The 18,930-nt window shown below is 45.7% G+C and overlaps 1 protein-coding gene across 1 annotated transcript in view; it reads left to right on the forward strand.

Moving 5' to 3' along the window:
• The window catches only part of LOC137422658 (dual specificity phosphatase 28-like), a 35,420-nt gene extending 20,712 nt beyond the window's left edge, over positions 1-14,708 (forward strand). Inside the window, exon 3 of the mRNA XM_068109364.2 lies at positions 13,332-14,708. Within this exon, the coding sequence (XP_067965465.1) occupies positions 13,332-13,454 (123 nt within the window). The 3' untranslated portion in view covers positions 13,455-14,708. The remainder of the gene's footprint in view (positions 1-13,331) is intronic.
• Positions 14,709-18,930: the final 4,222 nt, after the last annotated feature.

Below are 18,930 nucleotides of genomic sequence, written 5' to 3' on the forward strand. Positions count from 1 at the left end.
GATGAAACTTGGGTGGGAGGTTGATATCATGATCTAGTTGTGTCCTGCCTAGAGTGGTCGTATTTCGCCCATTGTGGGCGGAGCCACGCCCGAAAAAGATGTCTTTTTAGGCCTTTAAGGGGTACGTAATCGATTTCAAGCTACATCTTCTCCGAGGAAGTTGGTGGAATATGACAGGGGTTTCGATATTTGGTTAGGCCAATGTCATGTGTCTAGCCCCACGGAGCTCGATTTTTCATTTTTATTTTTTTTATTTTGTTTTCTCATTTTATTTATTTTATTTTATTTATTTTTTTCATTTCATTTTTCACCGAATTTTCGGTATTGTATAGCTAACTAACCTCATAACTGATTATACATTATTTTCTATCTCATTTCAACTTGAGTAACCTTCGTTTTGACATTCCCGGGCCTGGCCTGTCCGGGCCTGTTCCGGTTGTAGTCCGTCCTTTGTCATTGAATACCGCTCGCTCGTGAACCATCGTCGTCTCCTGACTTGTTCAAATTAAAATCATTCTTCAGGAATGGGGGACAATTTGCTATCAAGACTTTCACGGTCGGGGTGTCCAGTGGGGAGACCAGGACAAAATGTCCATTTTTTGAGGTGTGGTGAGGTGAGGGGAATGAGTGGGGTGAGGGGGAAACGAGTGGGGGGAGGAGGAACGAGCGGTGGAGGGGGGTACGAGTGGGGGGAGGGGGAACGTGTGGGGGAGGGGGGAACGAGTGGGGGGGGGGACGAGTGGGGGGAGGGGGGAACGAGTGGGGGGAGGGGTGAATGAGTCGGGGAAGGGGGGAACGAGTGGGGGGAGGGGAGGAACGAGTGGGTGGAGGGGGGGGAACGAATGGGGGGAGCGGGGAACGAGTGGGGGGAGGGGGGAACGAGTGGGGGGAGGGGGAGAACAGTCGGAGGAAGGGAAGACCGACCGGGGGGGAACGGGCGTGGAACTAGGAGGTGGGGGGAGGAAAATGGGAAGGGGGGACGAGGGTTGTGGGACCGGGTTTGATGAAAATGGAGTGGTGGGGGGGGGGGGGGAGACAGAGAATACACAATGTGAAAATAAACAAAAATGGAAAGGAAAAGGTGAAAACAACGACCAAAAAAAAGAGGGGGGGGGGGGAAGAAAGATCGAAAGTCAGAGCAGCTCGCACCTCACCACACATGCACAGCTGCCATCTTGCCATGCCCAACACACAAACGACCCGCAGGGAGAGAGAGGGGGAGGAGGAGGTGAGGAGGGGGAAGAGAAGGAGGAGGAGAGGGAAGGGAGGGGGAGGAGGAGGGGGAGAGGGAGGGGGAGACTTTTGAAGTCCTTTTATTATCAAAATAATACAAAAATGTTTTTATATATTTACACCAACCATAAATACATGAAATGAAACGAAAAGGTTCCAGAAGTATCACGGCACACAAATTGCCAAAATAAACCATTAACTTTATACAAACTACAAAATATTAACAGTTGGTTCTCACGAACCACAGACAACCCTTCATGACACCAAGTATTGGTGAATTCATAAAGATTGTTTGCATCCTCATAGAAACAAAACTCTAGTTTAAGTCTTGCTCACACGAGGGCATTGAAGAACAACATAACATTGCATTCCCTGACAGGTTTACCGTTCAATTACCCCCTTCTTGAGAGATATATTGCCAGCTTGGCTGTTGCGACAAGAAACCTCATTAACATGTTTTCCTTGCTTGACTTGGCATTAAAGCCAAAAATAAAAGAACGCAACGAGAAAACAACATTCATTCTGTGTGCCACAAAATTAAACCACCGAAACAAAGGAACCAACCTCACACAATTAATGAAGGCATGGAACACGTCCTCCGTACATATTGTTATGTCGGGTGGGGTAGCTATATCTAGAGCCAGATAGATCTGAATAGGTAACGTGCTTCGTCTGTCGCGGTAAGGAATCTGCACCTGTAATAAGTTTCATGTTTAGTCCGGTTTGTCGGGTTAAGATGTATACCTGTGAACATACCAGGATGTTCGAGTGATAGGTAGTATAGGGATTAAAAGATAAAGCCCCTGTATGTCACACCTGGTAGCCAAACCTTTGTTCCTTTTGGCAATGCACCCATTTAGACACTTAGGCTCTTTATTGCAACACTAAATAATTCCCTTCCCTGACATGACTTTGGAAGACGAACAGGCAAGGGGGGCCGGCTCGGGGTGCCGCCGTGTGGACCACGGCCAGCTTCATCTCCGCTGGGCCCCGCGTAGCACGCTACACGCACGAGTTATGACCACGCTACACGCACGAGCTATAACCACACCCAGGAGGACTGTGATTGGTCAATGCGGAAGGTGCGAATAAACGTGGAAGGCGCGAGGAGGTTCGGCAAAACGGCGGGAAGCTGCGAGGCTCTGGTTGGGTGCCGCACAGAGGCTGACATCACCGCCGGAGGTTATAAGGAGTGCGCGCCGAACTCTGCGTGCGAAGTCCTGTCCCTGGTGGAGTGAGGAGCTTTATTCAGATTCCTGGCCCTGGCAGTCCCGGTGCGATCCCGAGTTGAGTAGAGTCTTGTCCCTGGTTGAGTTGGCTTGAGAGTTGGCTTGTGAGTCCGAGCCCGAGTGGAGTTCGCTTGCTTCGTGCAGCCCTGCATTGGACCTTCGGTGCACGGACCTCGTGGGGGTCGACGAGGAGCCTGGAGTGGGCGCTGGCCCAGGCCTTCGCGGTGCTGGGGTGCTGGAGTGAGGGACCTAGTGGTGTGCAGTGGATATTGGACGGACAAGACGACGAGACCAGATAAGACCACACGCCACGTACACTACATAACGAACATATTATTTTCCTGATTCAGTCCCCTGTTTGTGTTTTAGGTCTGGTGTGTGGGATCCCAATTTAGGAGTTTTAGTTAATATCGCGTTTCCCTGTCCCATCCTTTTATTTAATAAACCCTTGTATTATTTGCCCCTTCCATTCAAAAGCTTGTGTCCGTGTCGAGTTAATTTCCTTGCAGGATCGAAGCTGCCGTCGGCGCACTCCAGGTAAGCTTTTAGCACAGCTTCCACTTTCCTTCTTCCTCCCGCGTCCATAGTTGAGTCCGTGTTTGGCCGTCGCCTCAATTAAAGCCGTTTTCGGTCCATCCGCGAGCCTCTGGTATTAACCGGAGGCTACGCACGACAATATGCAGAACGGGCAACACGTGGATGTAGGAGAGAAATGGTTGATTAACTTATTGGAGGGGACTATCCAGTGGATCAGTCTCCATTGGAGGTCACTAGATCTTTTACTTACGAGCTTGCTATACATGGAGTCCCATACAGGTTCAGAGGGGGGTCCCACAGGCAACAGTCTCTTCCACCGGATTACTCCATTTAGCGGCGTATCCCCCAGCAGTAACTTGACACATGACTCGTATAGCTCTTTACTGCTCTTGAAAGGGGCTTAACCCCATGCTAACCGGGGGTAAGTCTTCCGACTTGAAGTGCACCAATAACCCAGGAAAAATCCACTCATCGTGCAATGGTTCGAGCTCGTGGGACCAGCATACTCTCAGCCGTACCCCTATTCGTATCACCGCTCTCAACACTTTTGCAGTCACTCTTTCGGATCGAATTCCTGCAAGCTCAGCTACTTCTCGAGCCGATTTCCACCCACAACCTGAAACATGCCGGAGGTGCCATACTTTTGTGAAGCCGGCAATTATGAAATGCTGGCAGAGGTCCCTACTTTTGGGCATGTTAGGGAAAAGCCGATTGCAGAACAAAAGCTCTTGTGCAAACATATGGATGTCGTAGTTGTCTTCTTGATGGCACGCTGTGAGGTTCTGCCAAGCATTCAGCACACTCTGATAAAAAAAAACTGGAAGAGGAGATATGTCAACTTGTTGAAGCAGGACCAAGAAACATTCGCAGCCATATTCCAGCCCGCCAGCTTGCCGCAAAATGTGGGTGGCCATGGTTTGGTAATTGCTCTTTCGCTAAAAGTTTTTGCACAGAGCATAGCCGAAAGGTCATTATACGGCTCCTGGCGTCTATCATACTCTGGCCACCCTCGGCCAATGGACGGCATACAACATTTGGCCGTAACTAGTGATGACCTCCCCAAAAGAACTCCAACAGTTGCCTTTGCACTTCCTTCACCAAGCCTTCTGGTGGTTGCAGGCAGATGAATCTGTGCCACAAGAAGGAGGCGACTAGATTCTTGACTTCCAAAACTCGGCCCTCATACGAAAGGTGAGACAGGGCTCTCCTCCACCTACTCAATCTCTTTTTTACACGTTCAGCAACACCTTCCCAGTTCTTCTGGCCGTACTGTGGGGATCCAAGAAACACTCCAAGATAGCGAACACCTTCATCCATCCACTTTAAACTTGCAGGAAGGTGTATTGGTGGACCTTGCGCCATTCCAGATGCGCTGGTCCTGACAGAGGGAACCCATAAAGTTTTGCTCTTTTCCCAATTGCACTTTAATGAGGAAGCTAAACCAAACAAATGTAGGCACTTAGCAAGACCTGCAATGTCGTTATTGTTTTTAACAATGACTGCAACATCATCAGCATACGCCGATACGATAACTGAAGGATATTCAGGAGATATACTCATTCCAGAAACGTTATTCCTTAGTAACACGAGAAGTGATTCCATTACAAGGGTGAACAGTAAGCCGGAGACAGGGCAACCTTGCCTTACCCCCCTTTGAACCTGTATGGGAGAACAAAGGTCATTGTTCCCCTTAACTAAACTGAATATATTGTTGAACAATAAAGCAATATAAGTTCTGAAATTAGCTCCAAATCCACAAGCTTCAAGCACATGATTCAAAAAGACGTGACCGATGCTATCAAAAGCCTTTTCTAAATCAAGAAAAATTATGCCAAAGTCATTCTGCACACAGTTGCCATCATACAGATCTCTAATGAAAAATATTGTTACGGTTTTGTTGAAGCCCATTCCCTTACCCGGGGGAGATTAAGCCCCTGGTTCTCCTTGGGTCTTCGAACCGCGAGACTTGAGTCGCCACTCCCGGGCAGACGTGGAAAAGGGTCGCGGGTCAATTTTCGCACATACCTAAGTATCCACGCCGCCGCGGAAGCGAGGATCGAGTCTCGCATGAACCACGCGTAATTGAGTACACCCGAGCGAATGGCGTACCACGTGGTCCGTGCTGTTACCTTGCTATTGGAACCCGATCAGAGCGATATAATTCGTACCATGCTAAGTCAATGATGGAAGAGACGAAACGGTCGAATCAAAGGAAGAACAGGTTTAATTATTATTTTCACTATGTACAATGGTAGAAGAAGCAGAGACACAGGGCAGTCTTAAGCAGTCTTAGCTTATTACCCAGACAATGGGCCCACTCAAACTCAGAGGGGGATGAAGGAAGAAATGTTCATGCGCTGAACGCGCCGGCTCTGGTCGTCCAGGAACAGCTCACCCGGCGTGGCCCTCTGGCGGTCACAGCACGTGTCCCGGCGAAGACAGGCAGGCAGGCGGGAAAATCCTCACGGCGTGTATCTCAGCAAAGGCAGGCAGGCGGGAAAATATGCGCGTCTGTGGCCCGGGACGGCTGTCTCTTACAGCGCGATTAATACAACTGCCGTCAAACTGAGCGCTCGGAACTCATAACTCATAACTCAGCACTTTCACTCTCGTAACTCGTAACTCAGCGCTTTCACTCTCGTAACTCGTAACTCATAACTCGTCTGGCTTGCCCTGCGCGCATCTCATAACTCAGTGCTCTGAACCGACTGATGGGCTTGCCTCATAACTGACATGGGGGCTCCGGGCACAGGGTTATATTGCCCCGCCCTGGCCCGTATCGAATGTTCCAAGCCCGCCTTTTGCCGCCGTGGTAAGTCACTCCCCTCGAGCCCTGATTGGTAGCTCGTGCTTACCGGTCACTCCCACTCCTCCTGCCCCGCCTTCCTTCGGCCTTGATCGACTTGTTCAGGCCGGCCTCGTAGTATTTCGCGCCAAAACCAAAAGCATGGAGGCATCGTAAAGGACCTAATTCTCATTATTCTACTCAACGCAAACTAAACACAGGAAAGGTCTACGCTTACATTTACTAAGAAATAACTGATCTTAAAACGAGGCTACGTGTTGTAGTGTAACTAAACTAGGAAGGGAAATTAACCTTTATTATAGAAACACAAAACCGCAACAATATGTTATCATACATGGATCTACCTGGGATACAATAACTCTGATCAGGGTAAACCCAATCACTAATTACCTTTTTAACTCGATTCGCCAGAACTTTTGAAAGGATTTTATAATCAGTGCATAGTAGAGAAACAGGTCTCCAATTCTTCATGTCGCAAATCACCAGCCTTTGGAAGAAGGGACATCACCGCTCTTCTCAAACTTAAAGGCAATTCTCCATGAGTCAGTGATGATTCAAGAACATGCATCAGTTCTGGACCTAACAGTTCCCAAACTTCCACATAAAATTCAGCCGGCAGACCATCGATTCCGGGGCTCTTCCCGAGTCCATTCCAGTCAGGGCTTGCGTTAACTCTTCAAGCATAATTGGCGAGTCCAAATCCAGGCGCTGGGGCTCAGTTAACGAGGATAGGTGAGAGGTTAAAAGTCTCATTGTTTCATCACAAACAACCTGTTTTGAAAACAGTTTGGAAAATAAACCTTGAACACATAACCGTCTGTCTCTGGGATTTACAACAACAGCTCCGCCAGGATCAATTACAGAAAAAATGTTCTTGGGTGCTTTACTGACAGAATCCAGATGAAAAAAAGCTTTACTAGGGGTATCTAAAACCTTTAAGTTCTTAACCCTTAGTCTGAGTAACAACCTTGCTGCTTTCTCCTGGATTAACTCTCTCAACTGAGTCTTCTTTTCGAGTAATAACTGATAGTTTCTTACATTATTATTCCTAGCCAGTTTACCTTCGAGCTGTACAATGTCAGCTTCCAAACAAGTCATTGTTACATTCTTAACATTTGTAATGTTTGCTCTAAACTGTTGACAAAACACCCGAATCTGGGCTTTCGTATTGTCCAACCAAAGATTTACTGAAGAAAAAGAGGGCTTTCTTTGGATTTGATTCGCCCATAAAACTTGGAAGGCTTCTTTAAATAGACCATCTTCTAGAAGACTGGTATTAAATTTCCAGCATGCACTTTTATTTATTGACTGAGGAAAAAGAAACCCCATGGTTACTAAATGATGGTCTGAGAATATTGACGGAAAATAATCCAGAGAGACTATAGCGTTTCTAAAAGGTGAGTATATATACCATCGGTCGAGTCGCGCAAAGGACACTCTTCCTCTGGTGATGCGGCTCCAGGTAAACTGAGGTTCATTGGGGAAAAGTACCCTCCATACATCGAGCAAACCAACCCGAGAAAGGAAAAGGGATAAATCAATACATGATTCGGGATGAGGTTCTGAGTTCCTATCCATTACAGGTTCAAAGGTACAGTTAAAATCACCCCCGATACACACACATTGGTTTAGATCAACTGTCTGTAGGTGATTATTCACAGACGCAAAGAAAGCTTTCCGTTCTGGGCTCTCACTAGGTGCGTACACATTGAATAATGTGAAATGGAAATTATTAATCACCAGTTCTAGAGAGCTGAACCGGCCTTTAACAATCTCCTGGAAGATGATTGACTCAGGTACTACTACTAGCCCTCGTCTAAGTATGAAAGCAACACCTGCCGAAAGAGAAGACAGGTTGTTGAAAAAGCACTGTCCCCCAAAAAGACGACACCAATCATATTCTATGTTCTGGGTGATGTGTGTTTCCTGCAATAAAAGTACATCGACATTTTTGCGCCGAAACAAACTTTGCACTTGAGCTTGGCGGTTTGGGTTTGCACCTCCGCCATTAATGTTCAAGGTGCCAAAGGTAATTTGTTTCATTCCTTATCAAAACGCTTGATTGGGTGTTGCGAAATCTCTAGACCGGCTTTTGTAATAAATTTCCTGAGTCGGTGAAACTGTGATTTTGTTAGTGGAAATTATTTGGCCTTTTTCGTTATTTCTTTTGCTGATTGAATAAATGAACCTAAATCAGGAAAAGTATCCCTGATAACTACATTTCGCTGTCTATAGGTTTCATCCAAAAAATAAAGTACAAGTTGAGGAGATATCATTGGCTGACTCAACTGAGACTGAGACAACTCGGGCACCTCATCATCCTCATCAGATTCCGACAAGTCTGACAAGGTCCCTCCAGGATCGAGGATGTCGGCCTCCGTGGAAACAATGGGAATTGTCAGTATCTCTGGGGATTCGCTGGAGAGCTCCACTGTGCGATCCACGTTGCCATGGTGATCTTTGTGCTCAACAGAAGTTGAAACCTCGGTTTCACACTCTTGTGGAGCACTATCTACCGAATCAATAGGAGATCCGGTAACACAGTTTTGAATATGCATCGGTAGAGCAGCACTGTGGGGGGATGAGTCCGTCACTGTCTGCTCGTTCACAGTGGCTGATGATCGTAATGGTTCATTTGAGGGTTTAGCAACATCTTCAGCGTTGCCACTTATTTCACCCATATAGCAATCTGTATCCACGGAGTTGGTACACAAACTTTCAGACATATTATCCTCAATTGCAGCGCCCGATTCACTATCCTTTTTTCCAAACCCAATGGAAGCATGAGGAACACATTGAGGGGTGTGTTCAGCTACACTGGCCTTCTCCAATACCACCTTTTTTGGATTACTAGTAGTAAAATTAACAACCGACACCCTTCGTTTTTTAGAACTAATAATAGGATCCTCCTCCATTCCTTCACTACATGTGGGAATGGCAGCAAAAGTTGTACAAGTTGGGTCGCTTCGGTTTCTGTAACAGGAAGTGAAGTACGATCGTTTTTAAGACTCGGGACATGCACATGGATGCTGCTATCGTTCGTCTCACTGCAGGAGGGAACAGCAGCAACCGGTAAACTCACAGGATTAACTCCAGTCGGTTTAATAGGAACACGAGTATTCTTATCCTTTTTACAATCGGTGTCTACATGACAATTTTCCCCACACTTTGAACACAAAACCTTGGGACAGAAACATTTAACGTGACCAAAGGCTCCACAGTGAAAGCACGTTAGTGAGGCTGACGAGGCGTACATTTGATACTCCCGATCGTCAAATTTTACTTTAGATGAAATATTTAACCCTGTGTCGTCGCCACGGTCGGGAAGTATCATGTAAACCTGGTGACGGAAACTCATAACGTGTTTTATCCTCTCGTCTCGGCTCTTCAGAGGGATCATGGACATTCTCGACACAACTGTTCCATTCCGAGAAAGGACTGACATCAGTTTGTCGCTTGATATAAATGGTGGGACATTTGATACGATGATTTTATTCGCTGGAGTATCCATAGGGGACGCTAACATAAAACACCACCTTCTGTGGTTAAACCTGCACTCACGACGTCGTGAACAAAATTTTCTTCGGACACGAAAATAACAACTTTTTGATTCATACGTGAGGCAGCTCGGACATGTTCACACCCGATTATTTTCCCCACTGCGAGTACCACATCCTCAGTGAGGACTCCTTCTGGTGGAACACACACAAATGCATACTTCCTCGTTAGACTGTCGAATGCCTCTAACCGAGAGCGTGTATTCGCCATACCAGCAAATTAACACCCCCACTTGTCCGAACCGGACAAGAAGGTACCAAACCGAAATAAATGGAACTAAAATAAATAACAAACATGCATTATAAGCACAAGAAGGCTTACAAAGCGCCGTCAAAGCCGGTAGGCCGCACCCAAAATGGCCCCGCTCTCAATCCTCTCTCTCTCGAAGACAAAGGTGTGGAATGGATGAAACCAAAACGCCAAAGCACACAGGATGGAAAAGGAGAGAGGGGGGCAGGGGAGGGCAGTAGAGGCAAAAAACACACAGAGGACTCACCACAAAACAGAGCAGCTGCATACGGCGGCCATGAGGCCACACCCAAATCCAACAGCCAGCAGGGGGTGAGAGCGAGAGAGAAAGAGAGAGATTCTTCTCCGTCTCAAACTTCTCGATATGACATCACCCAGACCAATGACCGGGCTTCTTCAAATCACCCCATGGCCTTGCTTGACCAGTGACGCACTTCGGGGCGTGGCCTGCCGGCTTTGCTCTTCCATGCCTCCTCCCCCCCCCCCCCACGTACGTACCACTCTGGGGGCGTGGCCTTTTTTCTTGCTCGGTTGGTGGGCGGGGTTTACTTGCCGAACCGCTCTGCCTGCTTGCAGGGGACGAATGTTGTTATTGTTGTTGTTATATGAGGGTTTTTATTGCCGGCCTTGTAGTTTGTAAAAACGTGGGGGAAAACCCACAGAGGGCAATCACATTCTGGGGGAAAACTAATCTTGACCCCTATACAATTACCATAGCTTCACCCCTCGTGTGAAGACACGTAAACAGCTTAAGCGTCCACGGATGGAATCGAGCTTACTTTGAGGCATTTCCAATTCAATGGCAGATCGACACATGAGCGGGGGGATTGGTGGAGGAAGCTTACCTGTTGGTCTGACGATGTCTTCACCTGCAAATTAATAAATCAACCAAAAACGGAATTAAAGTTGGTTGGGAAAATAATACAAGGGTTTATTTAATAAATATCGGGACAGGGAAAGAACGCGCCGGTAATAACTAAACCCCCTAGTGAGCGCTCTTACACATGGACTTCGAACTACACAACAAATGGGAGAATGAATAAAAATAAATCGTCGTGTGTGCGTTCGTGTTTGGGCTTATCTCAATCCGTAGTCAGGTTGGTCAGGCACCATCAGACTCGGGTCTGCTGTTGGCACGAACCGCTCGGCCCGTCTGCTGGTGTTCCACCGGCCATCTGTATGACTCCAACGAGTCGCGTGCAGCTCGCTCCTCCGGCCGTGCCCAGACTCATCCACTGGAGTCGCCCCCTTGTTCGGAACCAAGATGAGAGGTCTGCCGGCACAGGAACGTGCAAAGGGCAACAGGAGAATAAAGGAACGGTCTCCAATGCGGGAAGGCAGGAAGAGGCAGGGAAAGGTGAAGAGGCAGAGGGGAAGGGCGAAGATGGAAGAGAAGAGAATGTCGGCGAGCGAGAGGTTTTACTGATCGTCTTCTGACGTCAGCTCTCTATCTCTCCCAATCAGTGTGTCGTTTCTTTGCGGCTTTTTGTGCCTTCCTCACGTCCTGGTCTTGTGCCCTCCAATCAGTGCGGCGCTTGTTGGTAGCTCGTTTGCGCCCTCCGCACTGATTGGCCAAGTGTCTCTCACCTTTGGTGTTGCATCATTGGTCACACGTCATTGTGGTGTCCAATCAGTGTGGCGCATCCTTCATCCTCCCTACTCTCCAATCGGTGCACCGGTTGTTGCTCGCCCCTCCCCCTCCTGTCAATCATGAGCCTTTCTGGGCGTGGCTCTCGGCCCTTCTGTGCGATGTCTGCCTGTCATGGTGTACCACTGCGCGGCCGCTTGCCATCTGCTCTTCCGGTCAGTTTTATCGTCTTGTGGTGGAGGGGGACTTAATTAGTGTGTGCACTAATGGATCTACCTAATGTATAAGAGTGCGTTGCCATACGGGACACATGTATGATCACAGAGGGAATGACACACAATGGAATCTTATCCTTATTCCCTAATTATAGTTACCAAGCCCCGCCCGCTCGTAGTGGGGACACAGATACGCAGCTTACTCCGACATGCGGGCTAGACAGAACTTATTACAGGTGAGGTTCCCTATCACGACAGCCGGACACCTACCTATGCAGATCTACCTAAATCTATATATGCCCCTACCCCAAAATTCATAACAATATTATAGTAAATATAACCATAATACTTTAATTCCAATGTCATGAATGGAAAGTTGATGGATTGAAGTGGTGTAACCGCGGAAATAAGGAATTCACCTCTGTTTTTAAAAAATAATATAATTTTCGTCATAATAACGTAACGTTATTATTTTAATAAATCTAATCGTAACACTAATCCTTTTGTAGTGACTGCAACATTACTGGACGTTTAATATATATCTTACATATTTTAAAGTAGCGGATGTTTTGTGTCCGGTCGTCATGCTACGTCATTACGTATATGATGTCATTACGGCGTAAACACCCGTTCACTTTGAGAGCGACAGGAAAGGTCATTCCTCTTTGGGTTATATACTATATAGATTACAGTCGATCTATGGTCGGGTCTCAAGAACATTGGGTGTGTGTTCATTTACTAAGGTTCTTGTGGAGAGATCGCCAAGTGGTTTAAGAATTCGAGCAAGCACTCCATTCAAAACCCTTCAGGAACGGCTGGTTTGGCAAGCGCTAGCTAGCTGCTTGGTAAATGAGCACACCCTCAACCCTTGTGGGGTATATGGATTACAGTAGATCTTCGCCCAGTTCTGTAAGTAAAACTTACGTCACGGATGTCGGGATTCCTCCAAATCTATTTGTATAATGCTATAAACAGCATTAGCGACTGTTTAAAAAGCTAATCATGTGTGTTTGTGGTTTATAATATTTTACAAGCCCGGCTATGCCGCTGTTAGACTTTTGGTCTTGTTTTTTTCTAAAAGAATGGATCATGGAGAAACAAAAATACGTTGATATAATAATAGCTCAGGCTCTGATAGGCCAAATGGCCTCCTCCTGCCTTGAAGTTCCTTGTAAGAGAACTCATATTATAAGAATATAATAATGGCTGGCATATGTGACCCTGGTTTGCATATGTGACCCCGTTGGTTGGCATATGGTTGGCATATGCCTTTCTTTATTTTGCTCATTTGTATAATTTCGTAATAAATCTGTCAAAGACATTAAGTAAGAGGAACAAGTCCCATTGCGGCATGGTTAGATGTTCAGCTCATGGTATCATATCATGTGAAATCAAAAGCTGTCATTCAGATGAAATGTTGCTCTCCCATGTAGGCGAAATCGATTTACTACTCCTCGAGGAATTCCAAAGATAATCATAGACAATAAGGCAAATCTACATGGTATGGGATTTTAACCAATGGTCCCAGCATCACGAGCTAAAAGCTCAGACAGCCGGCCGCACTAAACAGAACAACCCAAAACTTTTGTTTAAAGTTTTTGAGCTTTTAAGTGAATTTGATTAAATATATTCCTGCAAAGCGACATTTGCTAGATTATTGCGAAACTTGTAGAATATTTTGCTCTAAACCAAACGATTTTTTTTTTTTGCTGACGATAAATTAAGTAACTAAGTCTCTCGGCTGATGGTTTGAAAACTTTTGTTTGGTTGTAGAGATTTGCAGTGAAAGATCTCATTTCTTGTGATGAATGTGTTGTTTTGATCATGGCACTTTTTATCTTCTTTTACAGCCGTGTAATTATGAGTAAAAAGTGTGTGATGAAAATAATAATCCCTCTTGTTCATGCACACCCCAGAAGCTGAAATCCATCAGACCTGGAGTTTGTCCAAATGAAGGATTTTGGGAACAGCTCCAGATATATGAGAAACGGATCAAGAACACCGATGCAGAAAATATCTCAACAGTGTTGTCCCAATAAACCTCTTCCTTGAGTTTGTTGCTTCATAAACAATGGCAATCTCCATAAAGTCGTTTTCAAAAAACCTGTAAGATGAATTCACCTTTTGCATGTAATTGTTCAAAATTGTGCTTTTATATACACAAGAACAATTCATTTTCATTGGAATGGTAAAACAATATTGTATGCTGTTTCTTAAGCTCTTATTATAATTGTTTCATTTCTAATACAAAACACTAACTTATTTGATGAACTTGTCGTACTTGGGTTAAAGGATATTGGAAACTCGTTAAGGTTGAATAAGTACAAAAGGTAAACGCAAAAACAATTCTGATCTCTTGGATACTCATAGCATCATGGGACTCATGAAAAAGTTAGAGACCAGGAATGGTCCAAATTAGGAAAGTTGGTCAACTCTAAGCTCCAACCTGAGAGAATATGCCAACCAGAAAGCAAAATATACCATGTGGTCTTCAGTATCCACATTGCAGGAAGAACGAGAACGGCACTCGGTAGAAGATACCCCATAATAACAAAGTTAAAACATGTTTTTAGAATTATTTACAAATTAATTACCTCCACCACCAAAGATGGATGGAGGTTATGTTGTTTGTTTGTCAATTTGTGAACAAGATATCTCAAAAAGTTGATGACGGATTCCGAGGAAATTTTGTGGCGAGGTAGGGTATGTGACAAGGACGAAATGATTCGATTTTGGTGAAGATCCGAATCCGGATTTGTATCCGAGAATTTTTTTTAGTGATTCTTCACCATTGAGTGATAGGGCTAAAAGTGATATAAAGCACGATATCCCAAAATGTTATGGACGACTTATGACAAAACTGGTTGGATGTGTTGATTAGGTGACAATAACAAGCTGAATAGATTTGGTTTAGGTCCGAATTAAGATCTGACCCATCAGTGGTATACACAACGTAAACTGTTCAGTCTGGAGGAAGTATGCTCTCTACCGAGTGCTGTTCTAGTTGAAAATGAAATACAGAGATATCTCATTTGCATAAGTAAGTCCTGTCAGCCTGCGATTGACACCGCTGGGTGATGAATAGCCATGACGGTCCTTTACTCCGAGGAGCATAGCCGAAACTGGCGGTTGGTCCATCACGTGCAAGTGAGGGAACCATAGTGCTTACCTGGACGGAGCCACATGGTTATATTCTCAGGCCCAACACCATGCAAACACGACACAACAAATCAAATGCCACAATAATTAATTTAATGAAATAAAACAAGCAAAATAAAGGTTGAGGTGAAATTAAATCCTAATTTGAGACGTCTCTACTCAGACACAAATACACAATAAGGGAATGATAAAAGAAAATAAATTATTTTTTTGAGTCAGCCGGTACTCAGCTCTGGTCCAAAATGTGTTGAGGGGCTTGTTGTTCGTTGCCGCTGGTGTAGCCACTCGTGCGGGAAGCGCTCCGACAATGGTGCCGAACCCCGCATAAAAAACGTCCAGGCGCGAAGTAACCAGTGAAACGGCCATTCCACTATTCCACCACCGAACGCAACGTGGTTCCAGCTCCCCCGAAAAGCACCACTGTCCAACAACACCCCCTCCACTGACGATGCAAAGGTTCACAGAGCTCCGAAACGTTCTCTTCACCAGCGCACCTGAGACAAAGTGACCATCCGAGACGAAAGCCAGACAGAGAGAGAGAGAGTCTTCTTCTTCCTTTCCAAACCTTCTCACTCTGACATCACTCTGTCCAATCGCCGAGCTCCGTCGAATCGCCCCAATGCTTGCTTGACCAATGACGAACTTCGAGGCGTGGCCTTTTTCCTTTCTCAGTTGGTGGGCAGGGTTTAATTGGCGATCAAGAATGTTCGGCTTCTGTCGGCATGATGTTGGTTATGGTGGGTTAATGGATGGTTTTGCATGTAAAAACATAGGGAAAACCACAGGGGGCAATCACAGACTGGAGAAAACGAACTTAACCCCTATCGAGACAACACCGCCCCACCCCCCCCTCCCCCCTGTGTGAAGACATATAAACAACTTAACCGAAAATTTCCCTACTTTATACATCTAGATGTCTCCTACGCATCCATGGTCCATGCTAATACTATACAATCATACCTATAATATGGTATTTAATCCTCTACCCCCACAAAGGTAACAGTATTCTACCCCCTGAGTCAATACTTCATAGAAGCTTAGCTCCCATGTTTTCATCAAGCACCTTTGGCAGCGATTACAGCTTCCAGTCTTCTTGGGTATGTCTGTATAGGCCTTGCACCTTTGGATTTGGGGAGTTTCTCCCATTCTTCCTTGCAGATTTGCTCAAGCTCTGTCAAGTTGGATGGGGAGCGTCAGTGAACAGCAATATTCAAGTCTTTCCACAGATTCTCAATGGGATTCAAGTCTTGGCTTTGGCTGGGCCACTCAAGGACTTTCACATTCTTGTTCTGAAGCCATTCCAGTGTTGTTTTAGCTGTATGTTTGGGGTTATTGTCCTGTTGGAATGTAAATGTTCACCGCAGTCAAAGGCCTTTTGCACTCTGAAGCACATTCTCCCAATACAAAGGATTTGCCTGTATTTGGCTCCATTCATTGTTTCCTCTATCCTTATAAGTCTCCCTGTCGCTGCCGCTGAAAAGCATCCCCATAGCATGATGCTGCCACCACCATGCTTCAGGGTAGGGATGGTGTTATATGGGTGATGAGCTGTGCTCAGTTTCTGCCAGACATAGCGCTTTGCATTCAGGCCAAAGAGTTCAATTTTCATCTCGTCAGACCACAGAATATTTTGCCTCGTCTTCTCATAACCTTTCACGTGCCTTTTTTTTTACAGACTCCAGGCATACTGTCAAGTGCCTTTTTCTCAGGAGTGGCTTCCCTCTGGCCACTCTCCCATAAAGACAAATTTGTGAATTGATGTAGAGACTGTTGTTCTTCCGGCAGATTCTCCCATCTCAGCCAAGGAACTCTGCAGTTCTGTCAGAGTGGTCATTGGGTTCTTGTTCACCTCCCTGACCAAGGTCCTTCTTGCCTGGTTGCTCAGTTTCTTTTTGGCAGCCAGTTATAGGAAGAGTTTGGGTAGTTCCATGTTCTCTCCATTTCCCATTGATTGAGCTCACTGTGCTCTTGGGAACTTTCAACCCTCTAGAAATTGTTTTATACCCTTCCCCATATCTATGCCTCCTCACATTTCCATCTTGGAGTTATAAGGACAGTTCCTAGGACTTCATAGTGGAGTTTCTGCTCTGACATGCCCTGCCAACTGTGGGACCTTATTTAGGACAGTGTGTTTCTTTCTAAATCATGTCCAATCAATTGAATTGGCCACAGGTGGACTCCAATCAAGTTGTAAAGATATCTCAAGGATGATCAAAGGAATTTGGATGCATCTGATCTCAATTTGGATTGTCAAAGCAAAGAGGTTGAATAATTATTGACTCAAAACATTTCAGCTTTTCATTCTTAATTGATTTGTAAAAAAATTCTAATTTCTAATTTCCTGATCTGCTGCACCACCCCATCAATGTGAAATTTGCCATTTGTGCGCATTGATAATTGCATTTACTGCTTTACTAATACAGTATCTACAATTAAAACATCAGAATTTAAATACTTTGACCTGTATCTGATGTTATATTTCATTTAATTTCTTGTCCATGTGAAAAACATGAAAATTGTACATCCAATGGCAATTCAAAATCAAAGCTTTGGAATGATGGTGATCCAAAGGTAGTGTTTGTAGTATACTGCTTTTTTCGTAATGATAAAGGCCGTTTCGCGTGTTTTCATGACATCACCTCTCCTTCAGAATCAGAAATCAACTTAAACATTAAGTTTGTCAGAATGTTTTACAACACAGCCTGAATGAGTGGTATAGGCAACAGGCTCACGGGAATTGTGCAACAACACAATTTTTGCAACAACATGAGAGGAGGGCGAAAAGGATAAACTTGATGGTGAACGTCTTCAATGGGAAGAAAGCGAGGAAGCGTTGTTGTGCTCATCATAGTCCGAACTTCCAATATCTGGTTCGCACACATAGCCAGTGTGATTGGCGATGTTGGCGATTCCTGCGGAGCAAATACTTGCTGCTCTGAGCACGACTGACCTAGTCGACTCATGTTTTTGTATGATCTTAACTGGAACTCATTTGCTAGTGCTTGGTTGAAGGGTAAAGGCAGGGCTACCTGGTTGAAGGGTAAATCTGAAGTCTGTGTGGGAAGGAGCAGTTCCAGTCATGGTCGCCAAGGTGTTAGTGGATCAATTTTTCAGATGGTATGGGATGCCCAGCGAGCTGCACTCAGACCAAGGTAGAAACTGTGAGTCCCATGTTTTCAAGGAAAGTTGCTGTTTGCTTGGGATTCAGAAGACGAGAAGCATGCTTCTCTGGCCAAAGTGAGATGGCATGGTGGAGAAGTTTAATCGGACCTGAGGACATAAGCTGGCAAAGTACTGTGTTGAGGAACAGATGGGATGGGATCACAAACTGCCAATCTTACTGATGGCCGACCGTTCCGAATCCACTGGGTACACACCAGCAAAGCTGGTGACCAGCCATGAATTGCACCTTCTGGTTGACCTGCTGGCGAGAGGATCACGTGATGAAGAACCATCTGAAGATGCTCCAACCCATGTGAGGGAACTCTTTGACAAGTTGTGAGAGGCACATCATCAGGTGCGGGAAAATTTGAAGTTCTCTGAGGAAGTGATGAAGCGTCGTTACGACCTGAAGGCCATTCAGGTCGCCTACGAGTTTGCAGACAAGGTGTGGCTGTACAACGCCCAGAGGAAGAAAGGCCAGTCACCCAAGTTGATGAGCAAATGGGAAGGACCCTACACAGTAATGGATTGCCCGTCCAATGTAACATTCTGCATCAGGTCTGGGCCCAAAGGCAAGACAAAGGTGGTGCGTACCAACAGATTGTGGAGGTACCATGGACCTGGAAAGTAGTCGTGGACGGAACATGAATCCCACGAGCCTGCTGTCAGCCATGCTGAGAAGGCATCTAATGTGGCTGTCACTGCAGAAGACAGCGACGGACAAGAGGAGACTCTGGGGGAAGCCGCACCCACAGAACCAGATAGTACGTTGGCTGGCAGGGAACCTCCCTGCAGTAATTCAGTTGATGCAGCAGCAAGCTCCAATGTGCCCCCCAATGAAAGCCATGACAGAGGCTATGCGAAGGCCATGGAAAGCCATGTTAAGGTGGTGACAGGACAGTGAAATGCCGCCATGAATAATTGATGAGGCGGAAGGAGATGGGGAGAGAGGAGGAAGAAGTCGAGTGAAGAAGTGATTGTTGTTGATTTGTTTGGAGCTTCTGGGAGTAACTTGGATGCTCCCTGTGCTATGTAAGTGATGGTCACTTAAAGTGTTTGCAAAGTCAAACAAGAAAAAGAGCAATCAGAGATTGCAAACCATCGCCAGAATGTATTTTCAGTGGTTTTTAAGGCTTTTGTATTAAAACAAATATGGCGGCCGAACCACGTGACCGACGACGTCATCATTATTTT

This window comes from Myxine glutinosa, chromosome 2, assembly GCF_964187855.1.
Source record: "Myxine glutinosa chromosome 2, kmMyxGlut1.1, whole genome shotgun sequence".
Lineage (NCBI taxonomy): Eukaryota > Metazoa > Chordata > Myxini > Myxiniformes > Myxinidae > Myxine > Myxine glutinosa.